We start from the raw sequence: 23,717 nt of genomic DNA, 5'->3' as shown, positions 1-23,717 counted from the left end.
GGAAAAGCCAGGCTTCTCTGGGGCTCTCTCTCCACAGTCTCTGGACATCTCAGGGCCCTTGTTCCCCCATGTGACATCTCCACATGCTTTCCCTAGCAAGGTTGGTGGACTTCTTACATGGCTGCCCAAGGTGACCACAAGAGCCCAAGCAGCCTTCCTAAGGCATAGATTGGGAACTGACCACATCATTTCAGTGACATTCTCTTGATTGAAGTGAGTCACAGAAGTCAGGCCAGGTTCACTGTGGGGTGGGTTTATTCAAGGCTGTGGGTACTGGGGTGTGGCTCACTGGGGGCTGGCTTTACAGCCTCGTCACTCTAGCATAGCACTTTGTTTACGTCTGCAGCAGTAGCTGTCACTCTACCTGTAGTTGTTTTGTGTCTGAGAATGTAGAAGGGGAACCAGGCACTCTAACTCTGAAACAGAGGTCCCGTCATAGGTCCTGAGCTGAGATCAGTATTAGGTTTTTGAAAAAGTAATGGTGATTTCAGACTCTGAATTTTAAATCATTATAACTAGCCTCAAACACATGTATATTAATAAAAAACAGGAACCATTACAGTCAACACATTTTTACCAGTAAGAAATAAGTTTGTTAATTCCTGTAGCAAAAAAATCTGTGCTTCAGGATTCAATGAACGCTTGGAAAGCGATTTTTGTGTCCTGATGGTTGAAACATTTTCTGTGCAAAAAAGTTGCCAAGGTGCTTGAAGAAGTGGTAGTTGGTTGGTGAGAGGTCAGGTAAGGCAAAACTTTGTGGCTCAATTCATTCAGCTTTTGAAGCGTTGATTGTGTGCTGTGTGGTTGAGCGTTGTTACAGAGAATTGGGCCCAGTCTATTGACCAGTGCCAGCTGCAGGTATTGAAGTTTTCATTGCATCTCATCAGTTTGCTGAGTATACTTCTTAGATATAATGATTTTGCTGGGATTCAGAAAGCTGTAGTGGGTCAGACTAGCAGCAGACCACCAAACAGTAACCATGACCCCTTTCTGGTGTAAGTTTGACTTTAGGAAGTATTTTGGCGCTTCTGCTCAGTCCAGCCACTGAGCTGGTCTTCGCTGGTTGTCATATAAAATCCACTTTATGTTGTACATCACAGTCCAATTGAGAAATGAGTCATTATTGTTGGATAGGATAAGAGAAGACGACACTTCAAAATGACAGTTTTTTTGATGTTCGGTCAGCTCATGAGGCACCCACTTATCAAGCTCTTTCACCTTTCCACTTTGTTTCAAATGCTGAAGGACTGTAGAATGATTGACATTGAGTTTTGGGGCAACTTCTTGTGTAGTTATAAGAGGATCAGTCAGTGGTGCTCTCAGTTCATTGTTGTCAGCTTCCTATGGCTGGCCACCATGCTCCTCATCGTCAAGACTCGTCTCCTGTGCACAACTTCTTGAACCACCACTGCACTGGACATTCGTTAGCAGTTCCTGGGCCAAATGCATTTGTTGATGTTGCGAGTTGTCTCTTGCTTCTTGACCCATTTTGAACTTGAATAAGAAAATCGCTCAAATTTGCTTTTGGGTCTAACATCATTTCCATAGTCTAAAATACATATAAACAACAAGTAATAACAATTAGTAAAAAACATAAAGCAATAAATGTGCATCAAAATGATGTGTGACATAACCACATTTAAGAATATATTCCAGTATCAAATGGAAAAGTTCAACAGTGCAAACCAGTGATTACTTCTGCAACAACCTATTAACAAGTAGATATTCAGCACATGAAAAGCAATGAAAATTCTCAGTGGAGTTACTTCCCCTGCAGAGGAATAACTTAGCTGATTTCTAATGTTCACTTGGGTGGCAGTGTAGAAGATGGACTATAGCAAGGAGGTTCAGTGAGGACAGTATAGAATGGTCCTGCTAAGAGATGGCAAGGACTGGGGGAACATGGTGGCAGTGGTTAAGGTAGAAGCGGGAGGACTCCGTTTTCCACTAGATGGGCGAGTTTTGAGGATGACTGTTGGGTTTTTGGCTTGGGTGGTTTCTTATGATTACCATAATTAGCTGACAGAATTCTAACCATGATTTAGTTTACTTGTATGGCTGTGTTTTGAGACAGTGCCTGGTTTGTTAGCACTGGAACTGATACTTCTTTATTGAGTCCTGTTGGAAACCTTTATCTTAGGTAAATGAGGAAATTGGATCAGAAAAATGAAACTATTAATTGGCTAAGTCATATTGCGAATTCCCAGCAAAGATTGGACCAGAACCCAGGATTCCTGAACCCGTGATGCCCCCTCCACCAGGCAGTCCAGTCATCCTGGCCTTGTGTCTGACTGGTGCAGACGCTTTGCCTCTGTCTTTCTTCTATACATGCTTGCCAATTCAGAACAAAACCTCTCCTGATAGCTCCTTGAAATGTCTTAATCAAGGTTCTTCTGGTTGCAAGTAACTGAAACCCACTTAAATGGGCTAAAGCCCAAAAGAGAGACTTTAATCAAAGGATGTCAGTCTACCTAAGAGGGAAATCAAGAGCAGCTGGGACTCAGCCATATGGTCTTTATTCCTTTTCTTTCTCTTTACATCTATTCACATTTGACTTTTGAAGACCAGCTTTTGTTATTTGGTATACACATGGCCAAGCGTAGTTGACCATAGTAGAGGTGGCAAGAATACATGGAAGAACTGTACAAAAAAGATCTTCACGACCCAGATAATCATGATGATGTGATCACTAATCTAGAGCCAGACATCTTGGAATGTGAAGTCAAGTGGGCCTTAGAAAGCATCACTACGAACAAAGCTAGTGGAGGTGATGGAATTCCAGTTGAGCCGTTTCAAATCCTGAAAGGTGATGCTGTGAAAGTGCTGCACTCAATATGCCAGCACATTTGGAAAACTCAGCAGTGGCCACAGGACTGGAAAAGGGCAGTTTTTATTCCAATTCCAAAGAAAGGCAGTGCCAAAGAATGCTCAAACTACCGCACAATTGCACTTATCTCACATGCTAGTAAAGTAATGCTCAAAATTCTCCAAGCCAGGCTTCAGCAATACGTGAACTGTGAACTCCCTGATGTTCAAGCTGGTTTTAGAAAAGGCAGAGGAACCAGAGATCAAATTGCCAACATCTGCTGGATCATGGAAAAAGCAAGAGTTCCAGAAAAACATCTATTTCTGCTTTATTGACTTGACTGTGTGGATCACAATAAACTGTGGAAAATTCTTGAAGAGATAGATGGAAATACCAGACCACCTAACCTGCCTCTTGAGAAATCTGTATGCAGGTCAGGAAGCAACAGTTAGAACTGGACATGGAACAACAGACTGGTTGCAAATAGGAAAAGGAGTGTGTCAAGGCTGTATATTGTCACCCTGCTTATTTAACCTATATGCAGAGTACATCATGAGAAATGCTGGACTGGAAGAAACACAAGCTGGAATCAAGATTGCCAGGAGAAATACCAAGAACCTCAGATATGCAGATGACACCACCCTTATGGCAGAAAGTGAAGAGGAGCTAAAAAGCCTCTTGATGAAAGTGAAAGAGGAGAGTGAAAAAGTTGGCTTAAAGCTCAACATTCAGAAAACGAAGATCATGGCATCCGGTCCCATCACTTCATGGGAAATAGATGGGGAAACAGTGGAAACAGTGTCAGACTTTATTTTTGGGGGGCTCCAAAATCACTGCAGATGGTGACTGCAGCCATGAAATTAAAAGACGCTTACTCCTTGGAAGAAAAGTTATGACCAACCTAGATAGCATATTCAAAAGCAGAGACATTACTTTGCCGACTAAGGTCCATCTAGTCAAGGCTATGGTTTTTCCTGTGGTCATGTATGGATGTGAGAGTTGGACTGTGAAGAAGGCTGAGCGCTGAAGAATTGATGCTTTTGAACTGTGGTGTTGGAGAAGACTCTTGAGAGTCCGTTGGACTGCAAGGAGATCCAACCAGTCCATTCTGAAGGAGATCAACCCTGGGATTTCTTTGGAAGGAATGATGCTAAAGCTGAAACTCCAGTACTTTGGCCACCTCATGCGAAGAGTTGACTCATTGGAAAAGACTTTGATGCTGGGAGGGATTGAGGGCAGGAGGAGAAGGGGACGACCGAGGATGAGGTGGCTGGATGGCATCACGGACTTGATGGACGTGAGTCTGAGTGAACTCCAGGAGATGGTGATGGACAGGGAGACCTGGCGTGCTGCGATTCATGGGGTCGCAAAGAGTCAGACACGACGGATGACTGAACTGAACTGAACTGAAGCGTAGTTGCCCCATAGTTTCTGAGTTTACTGTCCTGCCTTTAAGCAAACCAGAGATAACTAGTTTCTCTAAATTCCAGTTTTTATTACTGGAAAAGAGATCATAATTGGCTCAGTTAGGGACAGGTATTATATGCATCAGATATCAAAAAAGTTTTCACAGTCCTGTTCTTGTGTGTTAAGCTACAAGGTGAAGGACACAGCTCTTAGTGACCTAGATGAGTGTTTCAAGTGTGCTCTGCAGAACATTGCCTGTCCATGAACTGTTTGTTATGGTCCTGCTACATTGAGCTGAGTACAGATATGGAAAATTAACATTTAAAATCTTTTTTTTTAATTGAGGTATATTATGGACATGTAGTTTCAGGTACACAGAATGATTTGATATGTGTATATATTGCAGATGATCACAATAAGCTTAGTTACCATGTGTCACCATAGTTATGAAATTTCTCATGAAACTTCAAAAAATATTCTTTGTGACTTTGAAATATGCAATACAGTATTATAACCTATAGTCACTATGCTGTACATTATATCTGCATGACCTTTTTATTTTATAATGTAGTATATGCCTCTTGACCCATTTTATTTCCTCTCTACCTCCTCACTTCTGCCTGGCAGCCACTAATATGTTCTCTGTATGTGTTGTTTTTTTTTGCTTGTCCTCTACCCCACCTCCCCCACCACACACACACATGTAAGTGAGCGTTTGTCTTTCTGTGTCTGAGTTATTTCCCTTAGCAGAGCATAATGCCCTCCAGGTCCGTCCATGTTGTTGCAAATGGCAAGATTCCATGCTTTTTGTATGGCTGAATAATCTTCCTGTGTGCATACTGCATTTTCTTTATCCGTTCATCAATAGATACTTTGATGTAAATAATCCTGCAGTGAATATGGGAGGCATGTCCCTTTTTGAGTTAGTAAGGTTTTTCCTTAAATAAACACCCAGAAGTAGAGTCCCTGGATGGTATGGTCATCCCATTGTTAATTTCTTGATGAACATCTATACTGTTTTCCATAGTGGCTGTACCCATTATGAAAATTCCCACCAGCAGCACACAAGGGTTCCCTTTGCTCCACATCCTCACCATCCCTTGATTCTTGTCTTCTTGATAATAGCCATTCTAACAGGTATGCAGTGCTATCTCCTTGTGGTTTTGATTTGTATTTCCCTGATGTTTAGTGATCTTGAGCATCTTTTCGTGTACCTCATGACCAGCTTTATGTCATCTTTGGGAAAACATCTCTTCGTATCTTCAACTTAGTTTTTAGTCAAATTGTCTTTCCCTTTGAGCTGTATGAGCTTTTTGTATATTTTGAACGTTAGCCCCTTATTAGATATATTATTTGCACATAGTTTCTCCCATTCAGTAGATTACCTTTTTACTTTCTGATGGTTTTCTTTGCCTTGCAGAAGCTATTTAGTTTGATGTAATCCCATTTCTTAGTTTTGGATTTTGTAACCTTTGCTTTTGGTGTCAGATCCAAAAATTCATCACCAAGGCTGTTGTCAAAAAGCTTACTGCCTGTGTTTTTTTCTAGAAGTTCTATCATTTCAGGTCTTATGTTTACATCCTTAATCCGTTTTAAGTTAATGTGTTATAAGACAGTTGTCCAATTTTCTCAACACTTTACTGAATAGACTGTCCTTTCTGCATTGTGTATTCTTGGCTATTTCTGTCATAAATTAATCGACCATATATGTATAGGTTTATTTCCTGGCTATTTTGTTCCATTGACCTATGTGTCTGTTTTATGCCAATACTATACTATTTTGCTGTAGCTTTGTAATATGGTTTGAAATCAAGGAGTGTGAGATTTCCAGCTTTGTTCTTCTTTCTGAAAGTTGCTTTGGCTATTCAGAGTCTTTTGTGGTTTCATACAAATTTTAGGATTGTTTATGGGACATAGATGGGGAAACAGAGGAAACAGTGTCAAACTTTATTTTTGGGGACTCCAAAATCACTGCAGATGGTGACTGCAGCCATGAAATTAAAAGATGCTTGTTCCTTGCAAAAAAAAACTATGACCAACCTAGACAGCATATTCAAAAGCAGAGACATTACTTTGCCGACTAAGGTCCGTCTAGTCAAGGCTATGGATTTTCCAGTAGTCATGTATGGATGTGAAAGTTGGACTGTAAGAAGGCTGAGCGCTGAAGAACTGATGCTTTTGAACTGTGGTGTTGGAGAAGACTCTTTGAGAGTCCCTTGGACTGCAAGGAGATCCAACCAGTCCATTCTGAAGGAGATCAACCCTGGGATTTCTTTGGAAGGAATGATGCTAAAGCTGAAACTCCAGTACTTTGGCCACCTCATGCGAAGAGTTGACTCATTGGAAAAGACTTTGATGCTGGGAGGGATTGGGGGCAGGAGGGGAAGGGGACGACAGAGGATGAGATGGCTGGATGGCATCACTGATTCGATGGACATGAGTCCGAGTGAACTCCAGGAGATGGTGATGGACAGGGAGGCCTGGTGTGCTGCGATTCATGGGGTCACAAAGAGTCGGACACGACTGAGCGACTGAACTGAACTGATTCTAGTTCTGTGAATAATGTCATTGGAATTTTGATAGGGATTGCACTGGGTCTGTAGATTGCTTAGGGAACTATGGGCAGTTTATTAACAATATTAATTCTTCCAATCCATGACACAGAATATCTTTCCACTTATTTGTTTTCTTCTGTTTCTTTCATCAGTGTCCTATAGTTTTCAGTGTAGAGGTCTTCCACTTCTTTGGGTAAATTTATTTCTGTGTATTTTATTCTTTGATGCAATTACAAATGGGGTTATTTTTTCTTTTTCTGACAATCCATTATTAGTGTATAGAAATGCTACAAATTTCTGTATATTGTGTAGTTTTACAGTACTTCTTATTTTCTGATTTAAATGTCTTTGCCCTCCCTCCCTCCCTCCTTGCTTAATTGCTATGGCTAGGGTTTCCAACACTGTGTTGGCAACAGTGGGCATCCTTGGCTTGTTCCTCATCTCAGAGAGAAGGCTTTCGGCTTTTCGATGTAATGTTAAGTGTAGGCTTGTTGTATATGGCCTTTATTATATTGAGGTATGCTTCTTCTGTATCCAGTTTGTTGAGAGTTTTTATCATAAATAGATGTTGAATTTTGTCAGATACTTTTTCTGTGTTCATTGAGATGATCATATGATTTTTACCCTTTGTTTTGTTAATGTAGTGTATTACATTGATTTGTGGATGTTCCACCATCCTGGCATCACTAGAAAAAAATTCCACTTGATCATGGTATATGATCCTTTTAATATATTGTTGAATTTGTTTTCTAATTTTGTTGAGGAATTTGGCATCTTACATTCCTCAGTGCAGTTCAGTCGCTCAGTCATGTCCGACTCTTTGTGACCCCATGGATTGCGGCACGCCAGGCTTCCTTTCCTATCACCAACTCCCAGAGCTTGCTCAAACTCATGTCCATCAAGTTGGTGATGCCATCCAGCTATCTCATCCTCTGTCTTCCCCTTCTCCCACCTTCAATCTTTCCTAGCGTCAGTCCTTCCAATATTCAGGATTGATTTTCCTTATGGACTGGTTGGATCTCCTTGCAGTCCAAGGGACTCTCAAGAGTCTTCTCCAACACCACAGTTCAAAAGCATCAATTCTTTGGTGCTCAGCTTTCTTTATAGTCCAACACTCACATCCATACATGACCACTGGAAAAACCATAGCTTTGACTAGACAGACCTTTGTTGGTAAAGTAATGTCTCTGGTTTTGAATATGATGTCTAGGTTGGTCATAGCTTTTCTTCCAAGGAGCAAGCACCTTTTAATTTCATGGCTGTAGTCACCATCTGCAGTGATTCTGGAGCCCTAAAAAATAAAGTCTGTCACTGTTTCCATTGTTTGCCCATCTATTTGCCATGAAGTGATGGGACTGGATGCCATGAAATTCGTTTTCTGAATGTTTAGTTTTAAGCCAACTTTTTCACTCTCCTCTTTCATTTTCATCAAGAATTTCTTTAGTTCTTCACTTCTGCCATAAGGGTGGTGTCATCTGCATATTTGAGGTTATTGATATTTCTCCCAGCAATCTTGATTCCATCTTGTGCTTCATCCAGCCCGGCATTTCGCATGAAGTACTCTGTATATAAGTTAAATAAGCAGGGTGACAATACACAACCTTGACTGTAGTCCTTTCCCGATTTGGAACCAGTCTGTTGTTCCATGTGCAGTTCTAACTGTTGCTTCCTGACCTGTATACAGATTTCTCAAGAGGCAGGTCAGGTGGTTTGGTATTCCCAATTCTTGAAGAATTTTCCACAGTTTGTTGTGATCCATATAGTCAAAGGCTTTGGCATGGTCAATAAAGCAGAAATAGATGTTTTTTCTGAAACTCTTGCTTTTTCTATCATCCAACAGATGTTGGCAATTTGATATCCGGTTCCTCTGCCTTTTCTAAATACAGCTCGAACATCTGGAAGTTCACGGTTCACGTACTGTCGAAACCTGGCTTGCAGAATTTTGAGCATTACTTTGCTAGTGTGTGAGATGAGTGCAATTGTGCGGTAGTTTGAGCATTCTTTGGCATTGCCTTTCTTTGGGATTGGCATGAAAACTGACCAGTCCTGTGGCCACTGCTGAGTTTCCCAAATTTGCTGGCATATTGAGTGCAGCACTTTCACAGCATCATCTTTTAGGATTTGAAATAGCTCAACTGGAATTCCATCACCTCCACTAGTTTTGTTCATAGTTATGCTTCCTAAGGCCTACTTGACTTTGCATTCCAAAATGTCTGGCTCTAGGTGAGTGATCACACCATCATGGTTATTTGGGTCATGAAGATCTATTTTGTATGGTTCTTCTGTGTATTCTTGTCACCTCTTCTTAATATCTTCAGCTTCTGTTAGGTCCATAACTTTCAGTCCTTTATTGTGCCCATCTTTGCATGAAATGTTCCCTTGGTTTCTCTAATTTTCTTAAAGGGATTTTGGCCTGTAATTTTTTTGTGGTGTCCTTCTCTGGTTTTGTGTCAGGGTGATGTCAACCTTTTAAAAGGAGTTTTAAAGAAGAAGAAATTTCCCTTCTCTTCTGTTTTTTTGGAAGAATTTTAGAAGTTGGTATTCATTCTTCAGATGTTTGGTAGAATTCACCAGAGCAGCTGTCTGTCCTAGACTTCTGTTTGTTGGTAGGTTTTTGGTTACTGATTCAGTCTCCTTACTTGACTGTCCAGATTTTCTACTTTTTTATGACTCAGTCTTAATAGGTTGTATGTTTCTAGGACTTATCCATTTCTTCTAGTTTGTCAAATTTATTGGTACATTAATTGTTCATAGTGGGGCTTCCCAGGTGGCCGGCTCAGTGGTAGGTAATCCGCCTGACAATGTACAAGACGTGGGTTTGATCCCTAGATTTGGAAGATCCCCTGGAGAAGGAAATGGCAACCCACTCCAGTATTGACTGGAGAATCCCATCGACAGCGGAGCTTGCCTGGCTACAGTCAGACACAACTGAGTGACTACCAGTGTTTGCTTTAATTTAGCTGCTCCTATGTTTGGTGCATGTGAAGTCGTTCAGTCATGTCTGACTCTTTGTGACCCCATGGACTGTAGCCTACCAGGCTCCTCCCTCCATGGGATTCTCCAGGCAAGAATACTGGAGTGGGTTGCCATTTCCTTCTCCTGGGGATCTTCCCGACCCAGGGATCAAACTCAGGTCTCCAGCATTCTAGGCAGACGCTTTAACCTCTGAGCCACCAGGGAGGCCATAAAGTATGTATAAATGTTATAAATGTTGGATTTATGTATCATTATGTCATGCCTTCTTTTATTACTCTTTGTTTTAAAGTTTGTCTTGTCTGATTTAAGTATAGCTTCCCTAGATTTCTTTTGGTTTTCATTTGCATGGAACATCTTTTTCTGTTCCTTCACTTTTGATCTATATATGTCCTTATATGAGAAGCCTCTTGTGGTGTCATACAGATGAGTCTTTTTTTTTTTTTAATCCATACAGCAACTCTGTCTTTTGGATGGGGTATTCACATTCGCCAACAATTTGGGGAACTGCTTACAGCCTTACCACTCTGAATGCATCCATCTCATCTGAGCTCAGATGCTAAGCAGGGTCAGGCCTAGTTAGTACCTGAATGGAAGACCACCTGGGAATACTTGGTGCTGTAGACTTAAAAGGGTTGAGCCCTTGGGAGGACTCTGTGGCGGTGGCTTGGAGGCAAGAGCTGACAGGCATCATAATCTAAAAACTTTTATAGCAACTTAACAGAGTAGTCTTATTTCTAATATATTTCTCATGCACTTATTTGACTTCATTTTTATTGTCTTCAAAAAAGTATCAGGGTGTGCTGGATTGGGAAGGGAAAACATGGTCCTTGACCACAAATAGAGAGCCACTGACCTAGAACACATCTAAGAAATGAAGTTCACTTGAACAAACACAGTCTGATTGCAGCCCAACTACTCGTTGGGGTTGGGGGAAAGGGAGAAGAGACAGGCAATATGGTTGTGTACATTTACTACCCAATTTACTCCTAGGTTTTACTGGGCCTGCGTGATACCAGCAACTCCATCGTGGCCATTACTCTTCACAGCCTAGCAGTGTTGGTCTCGCTACTTGGACCAGAGGTGGTTGTGGGAGGAGAGAGAACCAAGATCTTCAAACGCACTGCCCCAAGCTTTACTAAAACTGTGGACCTTTCCCCAGAAGGTAAGTGATTAAAAGGTCCAGTGTTATTGTCTTATTAGATTTTAAACATTGTACAAGTAACACAGATAGATTATATTCAAATGATAGAGAATTAAAAGGAAAAAGTTCATTTCCCTTTTTTACCTCCTTCTGGGGCATCTAAGGTAACCAATAAAATTGGTTTAATGGAAATTCTTTCATCCTTTTTGTAAGCCCACAAAGACACAAATGTATTTTAACACACACACAGTATTTTTTTAAGAAAATACTACGCAGTTCCACAACTTTTTTCATGTAACAGCTTATCAGGGACCTGTCTCCAGGTCAATACATAACTACCTAATAATGTTTTATTGATAGCTGCCTAATATTTCATTGACTATAATTCATTCAATTACCTCCCTCCCTGTTGATGGCTGTTGCACTCCTTTCTAAATTTCTTACTGAGTCAAAGAATATACAGAATATTTACATCTTAATAGTGTCAGTTTCCAAAAAAGCTGTAGCAGCTCTTAGTGACACCTTAGTGTTTTACGTTCTTTTGATTTTGATGGCCTGTTAGGTGACAAGCTATTGATTTTTATGTACTTAAATCAAGAGAAAAAAATCCTTAATTCTGATGTTCCCATTGAAATATTACCTGGGAAGCAGCAGTAATTTCTGGTCTTTATAGGCTATGAAAGAATAATTTTGTATTGACAGCGCCATTGCTTTTTTGCTCCTTTGTACCCTGAAGGATGATGGCCATGTTATGAAGCTCTGAATCTCTGATTCAGTTCTCAATGATAGTGAGTAGACAGCATGGAAGCAGTTATTAGCAAAAAAGAACTGCCAGACTTTTCTCTAATTTTGCTGCCAAGAGAATTTTTAAAGTAACACTGACTTCCTCAAATTTTGAGGAGTCAGTGCTTCCTTGGTGCTACGGAGTCAGTGTTAGTGCGACTCTGAGGAGCTTCAAGAGGGTGATGTAGAAACTGTCACCGCCTCTTCAGCCATGAAACATCACACCAAACTGAGTGAGGTCTATTGTTACCAGTTTTTCTTTTAGCAGAGCACACAAAGAGCCGATGAAGGGTTTATATTTCATACTAGAAGAATTTCTGGCCAGAGGAGAGGATATGCATAGTTTTGCGATAAGGTTTAGGGGTCAGTCTCTAGGGACAGCTTTACATATTGAATTAACAAAAGTCCCCACTCCCAACAACTTTGTTTATTGGATGGGGTTTTCTGGTTCTAGATATTTTACATACTCTCTATCTGGATCACTCTGTAATCTGAATAGGAAACGGAAAAGGGCACCAAAGCATCAACAGTGGATAAGTTTTTATTGAAATAGATTTTCCTGAAAACTTGAATCCCACTGACTTGCCATGTTAGACTCTTCATCCAGGATGGCTGAGACCCTGGTGGCAGCTTGTATTCCAGATTTATGGTAAAGAGAGGCCCTTGTCCTATAGGGCAGAGGGGCTGCTGGGAGAGGGGCGTGTGTAAAGGAGGTACTCTAAGATTTTTTTTCCTTCTGTTCTTATAGTTTACCTGCATGATCAGACTTAAGAATGAAGGCTGATACTAAGGTTTATGAAAAATGTACGTGAGGGAAATAAGTCTGCATGAACAAGAGTTAGGGAAGACAATGTAGAGAAGGGGACAATTTGTAAGAAAAATTAGTAGGGTTTCAGCAGGGAGGATGGTGGTAGAAATATGCAAGAGGGTGGTGGGCTTGCAAAGATCAGACTGGGGTGAGGAGGGGAGGTGCGGCCTGTGATGACTTGACTCAGCCCAGGCCACCCCCTCATTTTCCTAAGGCAGATGAAGTAGTCAAAAATTTTGCCAGGATCCTTTTGACCAGTACTCATTCTTAAAAGTATCAACTTTCTAAAAGGTGCTAAAGACTACATTTTCTTAAAACATTTTTCTTTTTCCAGTTGGGAGTTAAATGTCCATAACATAAAATGTACTGTCTTCAACATTTTAAAGTGTACAGTTTTGTGGCATGTGCTTGTACTCTTTATTCTTAAAAGGAAAGTAGAATCAAGTACAGTTTTAAGTCACCACTGAGATGTTTTTAAAGGCTGTTAACTTTTATAACTAGGTATCCTAAAGGTTTTATCTATTCCAAATGCTTACCTAATGCTTGAATCCTTTGTTTACCACCATGTGGACACTTCCGTAGTAGGTATGATTCTCCAAATATTTGGAGATGTCCTCTCCCAGCAGGTTATTTTTTATCTGTGTTAAATATACCCCTCCTCTTAACTGTTGCTCACCTAACATGTGATAGGAAAAGAAGCAATTTACTACTCTTTCATTTTTTGGAGTTTTTATTTATCTTCAGATTCTCCTGTGCATGTCACCTGCAGCGAGCACAGTCAGAGCTTGCCAATCATGAAGAACCCCTCCCCTGGCATATTCCCTAAATGTTTTTCTGGCAACATGCCCATCAACAGCAAGAAGCACATACCACGAGATTACTACAGTACTTTTCTACAGACAGGTAGATTTATTAAATTTATACAGCTGTTCCACTGCTTGGTGAATGTTTTGCTGAGTAACTAAAATTCTGAAACTAAAGGGCACTTTGGGACTATTGAGATTTAATTCTCTTTTTACAGTTATGTAGTCAGCTTGGGTGCATCTTTTTTCCCTGGACTACAGGGTAAATACTTTTCTTCGTAACTGGTGGAGACATTGCTTGCATTCTTTTTTGCACCAGATACTTCACTTTGGGGACTTTCCCCAAATTATATCAAAGTATGATAATTCTGGAAGATGTTATCAGGTATACCATGAAAGAGGAGTTCAGAGGAGTTCTGTGGTTAAGTAAGTTTGTGGGATTAAGCACACAGTCAGACCATACTAAAAAGGACTTCATGACTTGACTATGCTAATGAAAATATATTTAAAATGAGGATATGTTAAAGTGAGGCAGCCTACTTGAGCTTACAACACTTCCTCAAGGTGTATACATAATTAACGTCTTAAGGTATATCAGTGCCTGGCTAGAACATTTTTGTATTTGTTATATAGTATGCTTGAGTATTTAGTAAAGGATTAGGTGCTCCAGTTAATTGTTGCTTGGTATGTGCCCATCAAATCACATTTGTTTAACTTGTGTCTTTGTTGGTTTATGTTCTACTGGGCTATATCACAGTTCAGTGCACATGGGTTATTTCCAAGGAATTGGGTCTATACATTTCTTCAGTGTTAACTTTCTCCTAAATATATTGCATGTCTTAACCAACATTTTATGAGAATAACTCTTGTACATATATATCCCCCCACAGATGATCAATTTTCTCAGCCTATCAAATTTCCCATCAATGGCATCTCTGAAGTGAAAATTACCTCAGGAGACAGTGAAAATTTCCCATCAAGTTCTAAAAAGTCTGAGGAGTGGCCTGACTGGAGTGAGCCTGAGGAGCCCGAGAACAAAACTGTCAACATAGAGGTTTGTCCTGCAGATCCCCACGCAGTGGCCCAGTCCCCGCTCACTAACCTGAATGCAGAGGAGGAGCCTTGGGATGACTTTGAGCCTGGCAGCTTAGATACTGAAGTAAACCTGGACGGTGGAATGATGGCCACAAGACCTGTTACCTCAGGGGAGCAAAAGGCCACTCCTGCTTTGCCTTCGAAATCGAGCCTACCCCAAAAGACCAGTCTTGCACAAAGCAGGGATGACCCAGGCCAAACCAAGCCACCAAAAGTGTTGTCACAAGAAAGGCGCCTTAAAGTTCCATCAGAACTGGGTTTAGGAGAGGAGTTTACCATTCAGGTAAAAAAGAAGCCAGTGAAAGACCCAGAGTTGGACTGGTTTGCTGATATGATCCCAGAAATTAAGCCTTCAGCTGCTATTCTTATTTTGCCTGAACTGAGGACAGAAACAGTGGTTCCCAACAAGGATAATGTCTCATCAGTGATGCACTTTTCCTCAAAATTTGCTGCAGCAGAAATTACTGAGGTGAGGATCATTAAATTCTTATTAGTTTACATTATTTCCCTCTCACAGGCAGCAGTTACATTGTCCCATTTATAAAGAAAAAAAAATACACTCTTTCCCAGTGAGAGAAGACTGATGTCCACAACTGGTTTATTAACGTGATCAGAAAATGAACAAAATCAATTCCTGTCAATGGCATCTTTTTTTCTTCCCCAGGAAAATGTATTAATAGAAGTGCTTGGGCTAAGTGTTAAATAGTCCTTGTGAAAGTTTTTTTTTAATGCTGTGATTTTGTAATAGCGGAACCAAAGTGACCCTACTTTTCACGTTTCTGTTACAGTAAATTATGTATGAAGAAATGTATTCTGGCATCGAAAGACGTGTTGGGCCCGTTTTAAATTCCCAATCTTTCAAATCTGAATGTGACTTGTTTCAGCAGGTTGCCCCTGTTTGCTCTCTTTCGTTGCAGGGAGAGTCTGCAGGCTGGGGGGAAGATGGCGATCTGAACTGGGACGATAACAGCTGGTGACAGTGGCTGCAAGTCACTTTTCAGGAAAAAGGATTTCTTTAAAACAAAGAAAAAATATCAAACTAATACCTCAGGAGCAGGCACTGCAGATGAGAAAGCCCCAGCATCCTGTTTTTCTCATGTCAGGAGCTCTTTATCCAGTCTGCCAATGGAAGTGAGAGACCTGGCTTGCTGGCGGAGGGCCCTGGGCAGTGCAGAGGTTCACAGCCCTTCTCAGAGGAAGAGCCTGTGTGTCTGACGGAGGCCAGTTTCTGTGAAGAGCAAGTGGCTGTGGAAAGGTGGAACTTACTGCTTTCTTCCAGAGCAATTCTGGAAGTAAAGAAAATAAATACAAAAATTCAAGCTGATTAGCTTAATTCTGTGCCATTTCTTTGTCAGAAGAGTAAACTCTATTATGGAATACAACTTACTGAAAAACTTTTAGCTATAAAATATATAAATGATTTTAAATTGCTAAGGTTTCCTTAGGCAGCTTATTTATTTGTTTACAGAGGTACTATCTGAGTGAGTGGCCCTGTGGAGACCTGGGCAGTTACCGACTGTTCCACTTGTTACCTTGTACCAAAGTCCTTAATGAGAAATATCCCTCACAATCCTGCTCTTTAAATGTCCATAAATAAAGACTTATTTTCACTAGATTCAACTTCAGAAAAGTTTTATGTGTTAGACCATGTACAGATATGTCAATATTTTCATTTATAAAATGTACTATAGGGTAACAAAAAAATCATATTCAACTCATTTACCTAGTTGACAAAATGGTCTAGTCCACTAACTCTTCACCTTAGAGTACCTGCCGTTTTAGCTTATCAATCCTTTCCTGAAGTGTCTCCATTTCCATCAGGAGCCAGTCTGGAGGAGGAGACTTCTGGAGTAGTAACTCGATCGCCTCCAAGGCTGCTATTGCTGCTTGCAGTGTTGACCTGTACTCATCTTCTGAGGGGAGCTCGTGACGGGCTCTTTTCACACAAGGCTGATAAATGAGAACAACATGTAATGCCATGATCCCCATTTCAAATAGGACTTTCCTTTTGGACTAAAGCTTACAAGGACAAATTCTAAAATTATAAAGTTTTATACGGAGATTTTATTCTAGTCTTTGGCTCACAGGGGCAGGAGACCCCTACCCCCACCTTCATCTGGAGAAAGACATGAAGGCAGTGTCGATTTGCGACAGAGATTCAGGGTGCTACCACAACTGATGCTCAGGGTCCGAGGAAACGAAGAGGTACTGCCTTGTCCAGTGACTCCAGGTGAGTGTTCTTTAGCCATATAATCTGTCCTTACAAAAAAGCCCCAAGTATGAATTTTTTTTAATGTCCTTTTCTTTTTAATGCTAAGTTTATAATGATGCTTTCACTGCACCAGAAGGAGGACAAAGGGTTAGAGCCATACAGTTTTTAAAATCATTGTCTTCCTAAAGATGGTCGTAATATATAAATTCTTTAGGGCTTATTTACACTACTGATATATTTAACTTCGTAGATTTAAGGCATAAAAGTTGACATGTCTTCAGTCCAGTTCAGTTGCTCAGTCGTGTCTGACTCTTTGGGACCCCATGAATCGCATCACGCCAGGCCTCCCTGTCTATCACCAACTCCCGGAGTTCACTAAAACTCACATTCATCAAGTCAGTGATGCCATCCAGCCATCTCAACTTCTGTTGTCCCCTTCTCCTCCTGCCCCCAACCCCTCCCAGCATCAGAGTCTTTTCCAATGAGTCAGCTCTTGCATGAGGTGGCCAAAGTACTGGAGTTTCAGCTTTAGCATCAGTCCTTCCAAAGAACATCCAGGACTGATCTCCTTTAGAATGGACTGGCTGGATCTCCTTACAGTCCAAGGGACTCTCAAGAGTCTTCTCCAACACCACAGTTCAAAACCATCAATTCTTCGGCACTCAGCTTTCTTCACAGTCCAACTCTCACATCCATACATGACCACTAGAAAAACCATAGCCTGGACTAGACAGACCTTTGCTGGCAAAGTAATGTTTCTGATTTTTAATATGCTATCTAGGTTAGTCATAACTTTCCTTCCAAGGAGTAAGCGTCTTTTAATTTCATGGCTGCAGTCACCATCTGCAATCATTTTGGAACCCTCAAAAACAAAGTCTGACACTGTTTCCACTGTTTCCCCATCTATTTCCCATTAAGTGATATGTCTTGAAAACCAATTATTAGGTTTTTAAGAGTTGTAACATATTTACCATTATGGACTGCCATTCTAAATATACTATTAGTCCTCAAACAATTTTGAATATCCTTAGAAATGTCAGATTTCTGCCTTTTGATAGATGTAATTTCTGGTGTGATGAATGCGGCCAAGGAGCAAACTAAACATTTAAGAAGGTATGTGAATCAGTTTTCTTCGGTGGTTCAAAAACTACTGCATTTCTAGCATCACTGGTACAAAGACATAACTTTTCCAAAGGTTACTGCAAATAATTTAAAGTTATATTAAAAGTATATTCAGTATGATGTTTAAAACTTTTTTTGGAGTCCAACCTCTGTTCTCTGTGCTGTTAGCCTTCCAGAAAGAAGAAATGTGATCTTTAAGAGAGCAGCTACCATAAAACAATTTCCCATGTCTATTCTGTGTGAGGCAAAGAACCACGCTAGTTCCTGTTTTACTTTTGTAAGTGATGAAGCAAATTTTTTATTAAAGCTTGATCCACAGTGAAGAGCAGTCCATACCTGTAAAGATGACATCTTTGTTTCTTCTTGAATAACTTTAGCAAAAGGCTCCCAGAAAGTACCTTTTTCCTGTTTGATACGTTCCACTCTTGCAGCTGTAGTTTCATCTACAAACCCTGTCTGCCAGAGATATGAAGAACCAAGTAAATACCAACATTAGCACTCTCAACTTGTTATCAAAATGGTGTGATACGCAGTGAAAAGACCTGTGTGTATTAAATGCTGAATGTTTAACTACAAGGCTCAGCTTGTGAACTAGGCAAATTCTGGAAGTAAGTTGGACTCATCTGTAAAAATTATCCTCAGTGTGATTTGGGTAAAAATATTTTAGAGTGTACGTCTTCCCTACAGAAAAAAAAAAAAAAAGATCATCTGCCAGCCTTTACTGAATAGGGTGAGAAATTTTTAAAAGAACCATGTACACACACACACTTATATCCAGCTTATATGTAATATATGCATATATACAAAAAAGAGACATAGTCCACTTCAATGAGATATTCTTAAAATTAAGTACTTAAGCATAATTCACTTTATCCTAGTATTCTAAATCTGTGGTTTAACTGTTCTATTAGTGTTTCAGTTAAGCTTTAACTTACATCCTACCATTGTCCCCAAGTAAGTTTCAAAGCTCACACAAAATATGGGAGCCACTATTTGGAAAAGCCCTGATTGGATTATGGTGGTGAATATGACCCTCTTGGGCCTACAGTTCCACGTGTGAGTCTAATGATGGTGAGTTACTGGTTAGGGATCTGCTTTCTTTTTCTCTGGGCCTGGATGATCAAAGCTGCAGTATCCCAGACTACAGCCAGAGTGACCCAAGTATTTCACTTCTGACCTGCAGTGAGGTCCCAACTGTTTAATAAGCTAACAGGATATTCAACCTGGCAATAATTTTTTAAAAAGTAACATAACAAAATATGTTCTGCTACTTGGATGCTATACAAATAAAATACCTTCTCCAAAAAGGATACAACTTTTTCCTTTGTTTCTTCAGAACTGAGACATTGTGGAACTATCTCTTCCTGAGTTGTTCCCTATTAAAAGATTGATAAAACTTATTTCAGTTCATTTTAAAAACCTGCAAAAAGAAGTACACAAGTTTTAAGAGCTACTTTAATTAAAAATGCAACTTTAAAAGAAAAATCGCTCAAAAGGTAATAAGCTCATAGTTATTTGAGGGTGCACAAATATAAAGTTGTGAGCTGTAACGATTTCTGCCCAATCATCCCAACATTTTTGGGTCCCATTATGGGCAGGACTGTACAACGGCGGCTAAGAGTAAAAGCAGCCCAGGGCAGGGTCGCCCTCTCTACAGAGCTGAGCTAACAGGTCTGTGTTCATCAACTTAGCTCCTATGAAAGGTGGAGATTAAATATATTATCATTCAACCCCAAACAGCATCTGAATTAGGACACCTAGTCTGAATGCTTGTTCTGATCATTACTACTGAGGACCTTAGGAAAATCACTTCCCTTCTCTGGCCTTCATTTTTAGATCCTATAAAACAGAAGGCTAGTAATATCTCTTCCAGAAATTTTATGGCTAAGATACAAAAAGCAGCTCTATACATGTTTTTGGAATATTCTGCAATATCAGAAAATGTTTTAGACATCATTGTGACAGACTGGCCTTCTAATTAATTACCTCAGCAAACTGAGTAAATGCCTCCAAGGAATGTTGTTCTAATAGCCAGTTCCTGTCAGCTAGCAGTGAAGCAAAAACAGAAGACAGGCTGGGCAGAATTCTGTCCTACAAAGAAAACCAAACCTTATTAGAGGAGAACCTCAGCAGAGTACATTCGTTATCAGTTTTCCATAATTCTGTCCCAGGGAACACAATAAAACGTGTTACATTGTGTCCCTCCTTTGCTCTAAGCCCCACTGCCTTTGTGTTAGCTCTCCTATCAAATGTGCTTCCAGCTGGGGGGTGTTCGCTTCCCATTTCCCCTGTTCTGGAGATGCCTCCTCAGGTACCTGCGTGGTTTGCTCCCTCAGCGTCAGGTGTTACCCACATCACTACGGTGAGGACTCCAGTGACCAAGTCTGATTTCAGACTCTACTCCCACGTATTTCTTCCCCTTCTCTTGCTTTATTTCTCTCCATAGCACTCACCACCAATTTAGTCCTTTTCCTATATCCCCACTTTAGTAGTCTGTTGCTTCTCAACAGGCTGAGGGTATTTATTAGTTTGATTTACTGAATACTGAATCCCCAGTATTAAAATAGGGATTAAAATAGCACCTGACATATAGCAAGAACTTAACTTTTTCTTGAATGAATAAATGAATCAATATCACATGGGTTAAATGCCTCTCATGCTGATGAATTCCCCCAAATTTCTTTAGATCTTAACTTCACTCTGGGAATATGTAAGGTAATTTCTGCTTTTATTAAACATTTGTTCCGTAGGTTCTGGGCCCATCAGGGTCACGGCTATGGCACTGATGAAGTAGAATTTCAGAATATATTTATATTCACTTTATGCTAAAAAGATAGCTCAAATGCAAGTATCTTTGAATACTTCTATCCAGAGAGTTGAAAAGAAGCTGTCAAGTCTACACTTACCTCAAGACACACAACTTTACATGATGAAAACCGAGAGTATGGGATTGTCTCCCTTTGAACAAGAGAGTCCTTTACAAACTAACCAGTTCAAGTTTTGGTTTCAAGGTTTTAATTATTTAACATGTACTGAGAAAACATTCATCATATTTTTGCCCCACTTACATAAAAAGTTCTCAGCACTGAAATCTTCATAGTATGATCTAGAAGTAGAGGGAAAATGTCAAGTGTCTAGAATTGTCTTACCCACAGTAATAAGGAAGGAAAAACTCTACTTAGGAGGAAGACTTCTTTTTGCTGTGAAGTGTGTCTTAAGATTCAGTAGAAGTGTATCACCAGGCCTTTACAGTTTTATAAATAGTTATTTGTCAACTATATATACTTCGCAAAATTTTCAAAAATATCTTCTAAAAAAACAAATAGGCTCCCTTTAGTGGATATAGAAACCAAGAGAATAACTGATAAATCACCCAATACATTGTTCCCTCTCACTATACATTGTTGCCTAGAAGACATATTTTCCTTCCTTAGGAACTTTGTATGCTAGAACCCAACTATCATAAATCTTATTGTAGCCAGTTCTATAAATTATTTGTATGTCAACATATATTTTTCTAAAAGTAAATGACTCGAGTTCTACTAAGACAGTCACCCTCTCTTCACAAGAGTTTTTCTCCAATTTTCATTTGTCAGCAATCCACAGAATTGCAGAAATTAAAGCCTGAAAATCCCTCAGTAATTATTAGAGATTTTGTTAACATGGGAACAACAGGATTAAGAGAGTATTACCTGGATAGTTTGAGGTATAAAAAGTTTTCCCAGAGAAGAGAGAAAATCCAGAAATGCCAATCGAACATGGTCAGGAGGCTCTAATTTAAGCAGTGAGGTCTGCAAAGTTATGACCTGAAGGTGCAAAGACCAAAGAATAGTTACAAGCAGTTATAAAACAAGTGCTTTGTAGAGACACAACTAAGATTTTGATGGGTATGCAGGACGGGAAACAAAACCAAACCCAGGACAGTCAAAGATTCTACAAAGCCTATACTTCACAGGTGGAATCTGAATAAAACAATAAAATCACTCATTCAGTTACTACCACAATATTAGTCTTACCAACCACTGAAATAAAAAGTTAAAAATTCATGTGTTTCTGAAAAACAATACACCAGCATTCTTCCTTTAAATATTATTTTTTATTTTAATTTCTAGAGGGAGAAGTTCATTCTTTAAACATGGATTGGCAAACTTTCTGTAAAGGGCCAGATGGTAAATATTCTGGGCTTGTTCTTTGTTGCATGCATATATATATATATATATATATTTTTTTTAATAAACCTTTAAAAATGTAAAAAATTTTCCTTAGCTATGCTGAAAACAGAAGAACAGAACCTAGTCAGGAGGCCACAGTTTGCCTGGTGTAAAGCACACTGAGATAGTCTCTATGGCAGCAATGTCTCAATGAATAATTTACTTATGTTGAAATTTTAAAATGTTAGTTATTTACGATTTTTTTTTTAAAAGTAGGTACAATTACATCAGAACTATCAGTATTTTTCAAAAAAGATTAGAATCTTCAGAATCAACATATTTGAGTCAATTATTTTACTATATTCTCTGTAAATACATATATACTAACTAAAAATATACCTCATTAGTAAACAATTTTTTTAAATTGAAATTTATTTATTTTAATTGGAGGCTAGTTACTTTACAATATTGGACTGGTTTTGCCGTCCATCAATGCTAAGTTCTTCATGTACACAACCAAAACCAGAGCTACTAAATACAAGGTGTTGCTAGTCTCACTCTCTGCAATATGCTGTAACTTCCTAAATAGGAAAGACTAGCTTTACCTCGGAATAGTTTTTTTCTTAAGTGACAGTAAGCTTAAACCAACTGAATTAGGGGATCAGGTCTGTCTATTATGAACTCATTCCAAATCCTTAAATCACTTCAGGTAAGATGAAGGCCTTCTCCCCTTTTCCCTCTTTCCATCACTTAGAACCACCCAAAGCGAGGCATACCTGAGGCCTACAGTCCATGGGGTCCCAAAGAATTGGACAGGACTGAGCGACTAACATAACTTCAACAACAGCTTCTGGCATACCTTTGAAAATGCTATGAAGGCAGGGTTCCCAGGTGAACTGACTCCTAACCTCAGGGTTTCCTAAGCAGTTACCAGCAACAGCAAAACAGGTCTGACTATTCAGTATCAAAGAGATAAGAGAGTAGATAGCTTGCCCACTATTCTTACCTGACTTATCAGCTGAGGATCTAAAGCTTGAATGAAAAATCCCAGCAGTGGAAGTAAAAGGCTGAGTGTCTGCTGAACATAAGGTTGACCTATTACCTTAAATAAGCAGCACAAAATAATTTTGGTGAAAATTTTCCATTACATAAGACTAGCCACATTCACATTTATTATATTCCAGGAAATATGCTAAGCACTTTATATTACTTCACTTATTCCTTATAACTCTATGAAGCAGGTATTATTACCCTCACTTTACTACTAAGAAAAAGGGGTAGAGAGGTTAAATAATTTCCTCTAGACACAGTTAGGAAAAAGTATAGCCATGTTCTAAACCCAGATTTAATTCAGATCGGCATCTCATTATTTTTATCTGTCTCAGAAAAAGCTTGCTTATTCCTTAGTCGTCTTAAAATTCTCCTCTCCAGAACTCTTGCTTCTATTATAAGCTTTATCACCAGGAAAGATCCTCAGTGAATATTTATTCAATGATTTAATGAGGATCAGGGGAAATAACTTGTTGAAGCTAAAATGCTACAACAGTGAAATCTAACCATATACATAAACTTTAATGATAAAATATCATCTGCAAAACCATTTCTGTTATTTCACAAATGTGAATGGTGCTTTCAACTTCCACTGACTGGGACACCCAGAGGCCAGTATTTCAACTTATCAATAGTTAGATATTTAACTAAATATGATTTTTAAATTACAATGATCTGTGGGACATATATCATTCTACTTCTAGCCTGATTTTGGCTTTTCTGGAGAAGAGGAATACAAGTTAGCCACATCCATTTACTTGCCCCTTCTACTATTAAGCCAGACCACTCTCGCACTGCTCAAAAGATT

General features: G+C 39.5%; 2 protein-coding genes and 1 pseudogene across 2 annotated transcripts in view; 2 read left to right on the top strand and 1 right to left on the bottom strand.

The window, feature by feature from the left end:
* SCYL3 (SCY1 like pseudokinase 3) overlaps nt 1-15,935 on the top strand; it is a 41,623-nt gene extending 25,688 nt beyond the window's left edge. Inside the window, exons 11-14 of the mRNA XM_068985650.1 lie at nt 10,735-10,906; nt 13,221-13,379; nt 14,170-14,843; nt 15,292-15,935. Coding sequence (XP_068841751.1) covers nt 10,735-10,906; nt 13,221-13,379; nt 14,170-14,843; nt 15,292-15,351 — 1,065 coding nt within the window. The 3' untranslated portion in view covers nt 15,352-15,935. The remainder of the gene's footprint in view (nt 1-10,734; nt 10,907-13,220; nt 13,380-14,169; nt 14,844-15,291) is intronic.
* Nucleotides 10,251-10,368, top strand: LOC138090921 (5S ribosomal RNA; annotated as a pseudogene).
* Nucleotides 14,983-23,717, bottom strand: part of FIRRM (FIGNL1 interacting regulator of recombination and mitosis) — a 50,339-nt gene continuing 41,604 nt past the window's right edge. The window contains exons 19-25 of the mRNA XM_068985649.1: nt 22,866-22,961; nt 21,401-21,514; nt 19,695-19,799; nt 19,004-19,084; nt 18,045-18,164; nt 16,145-16,324; nt 14,983-15,660 (exon numbers count right to left, since the gene is read on the bottom strand). Coding sequence (XP_068841750.1) covers nt 15,637-15,660; nt 16,145-16,324; nt 18,045-18,164; nt 19,004-19,084; nt 19,695-19,799; nt 21,401-21,514; nt 22,866-22,961 — 720 coding nt within the window. The 3' untranslated portion in view covers nt 14,983-15,636. The remainder of the gene's footprint in view (nt 15,661-16,144; nt 16,325-18,044; nt 18,165-19,003; nt 19,085-19,694; nt 19,800-21,400; nt 21,515-22,865; nt 22,962-23,717) is intronic.

The sequence above is a fragment of the Capricornis sumatraensis genome, chromosome 14, assembly GCF_032405125.1.
Source record: "Capricornis sumatraensis isolate serow.1 chromosome 14, serow.2, whole genome shotgun sequence".
Classification (NCBI taxonomy): Eukaryota; Metazoa; Chordata; class Mammalia; order Artiodactyla; family Bovidae; genus Capricornis; species Capricornis sumatraensis.
The sequence above is the reverse complement of the archived record's forward strand: the minus strand, read 5'-3'. Positions and strand labels throughout refer to the sequence as shown.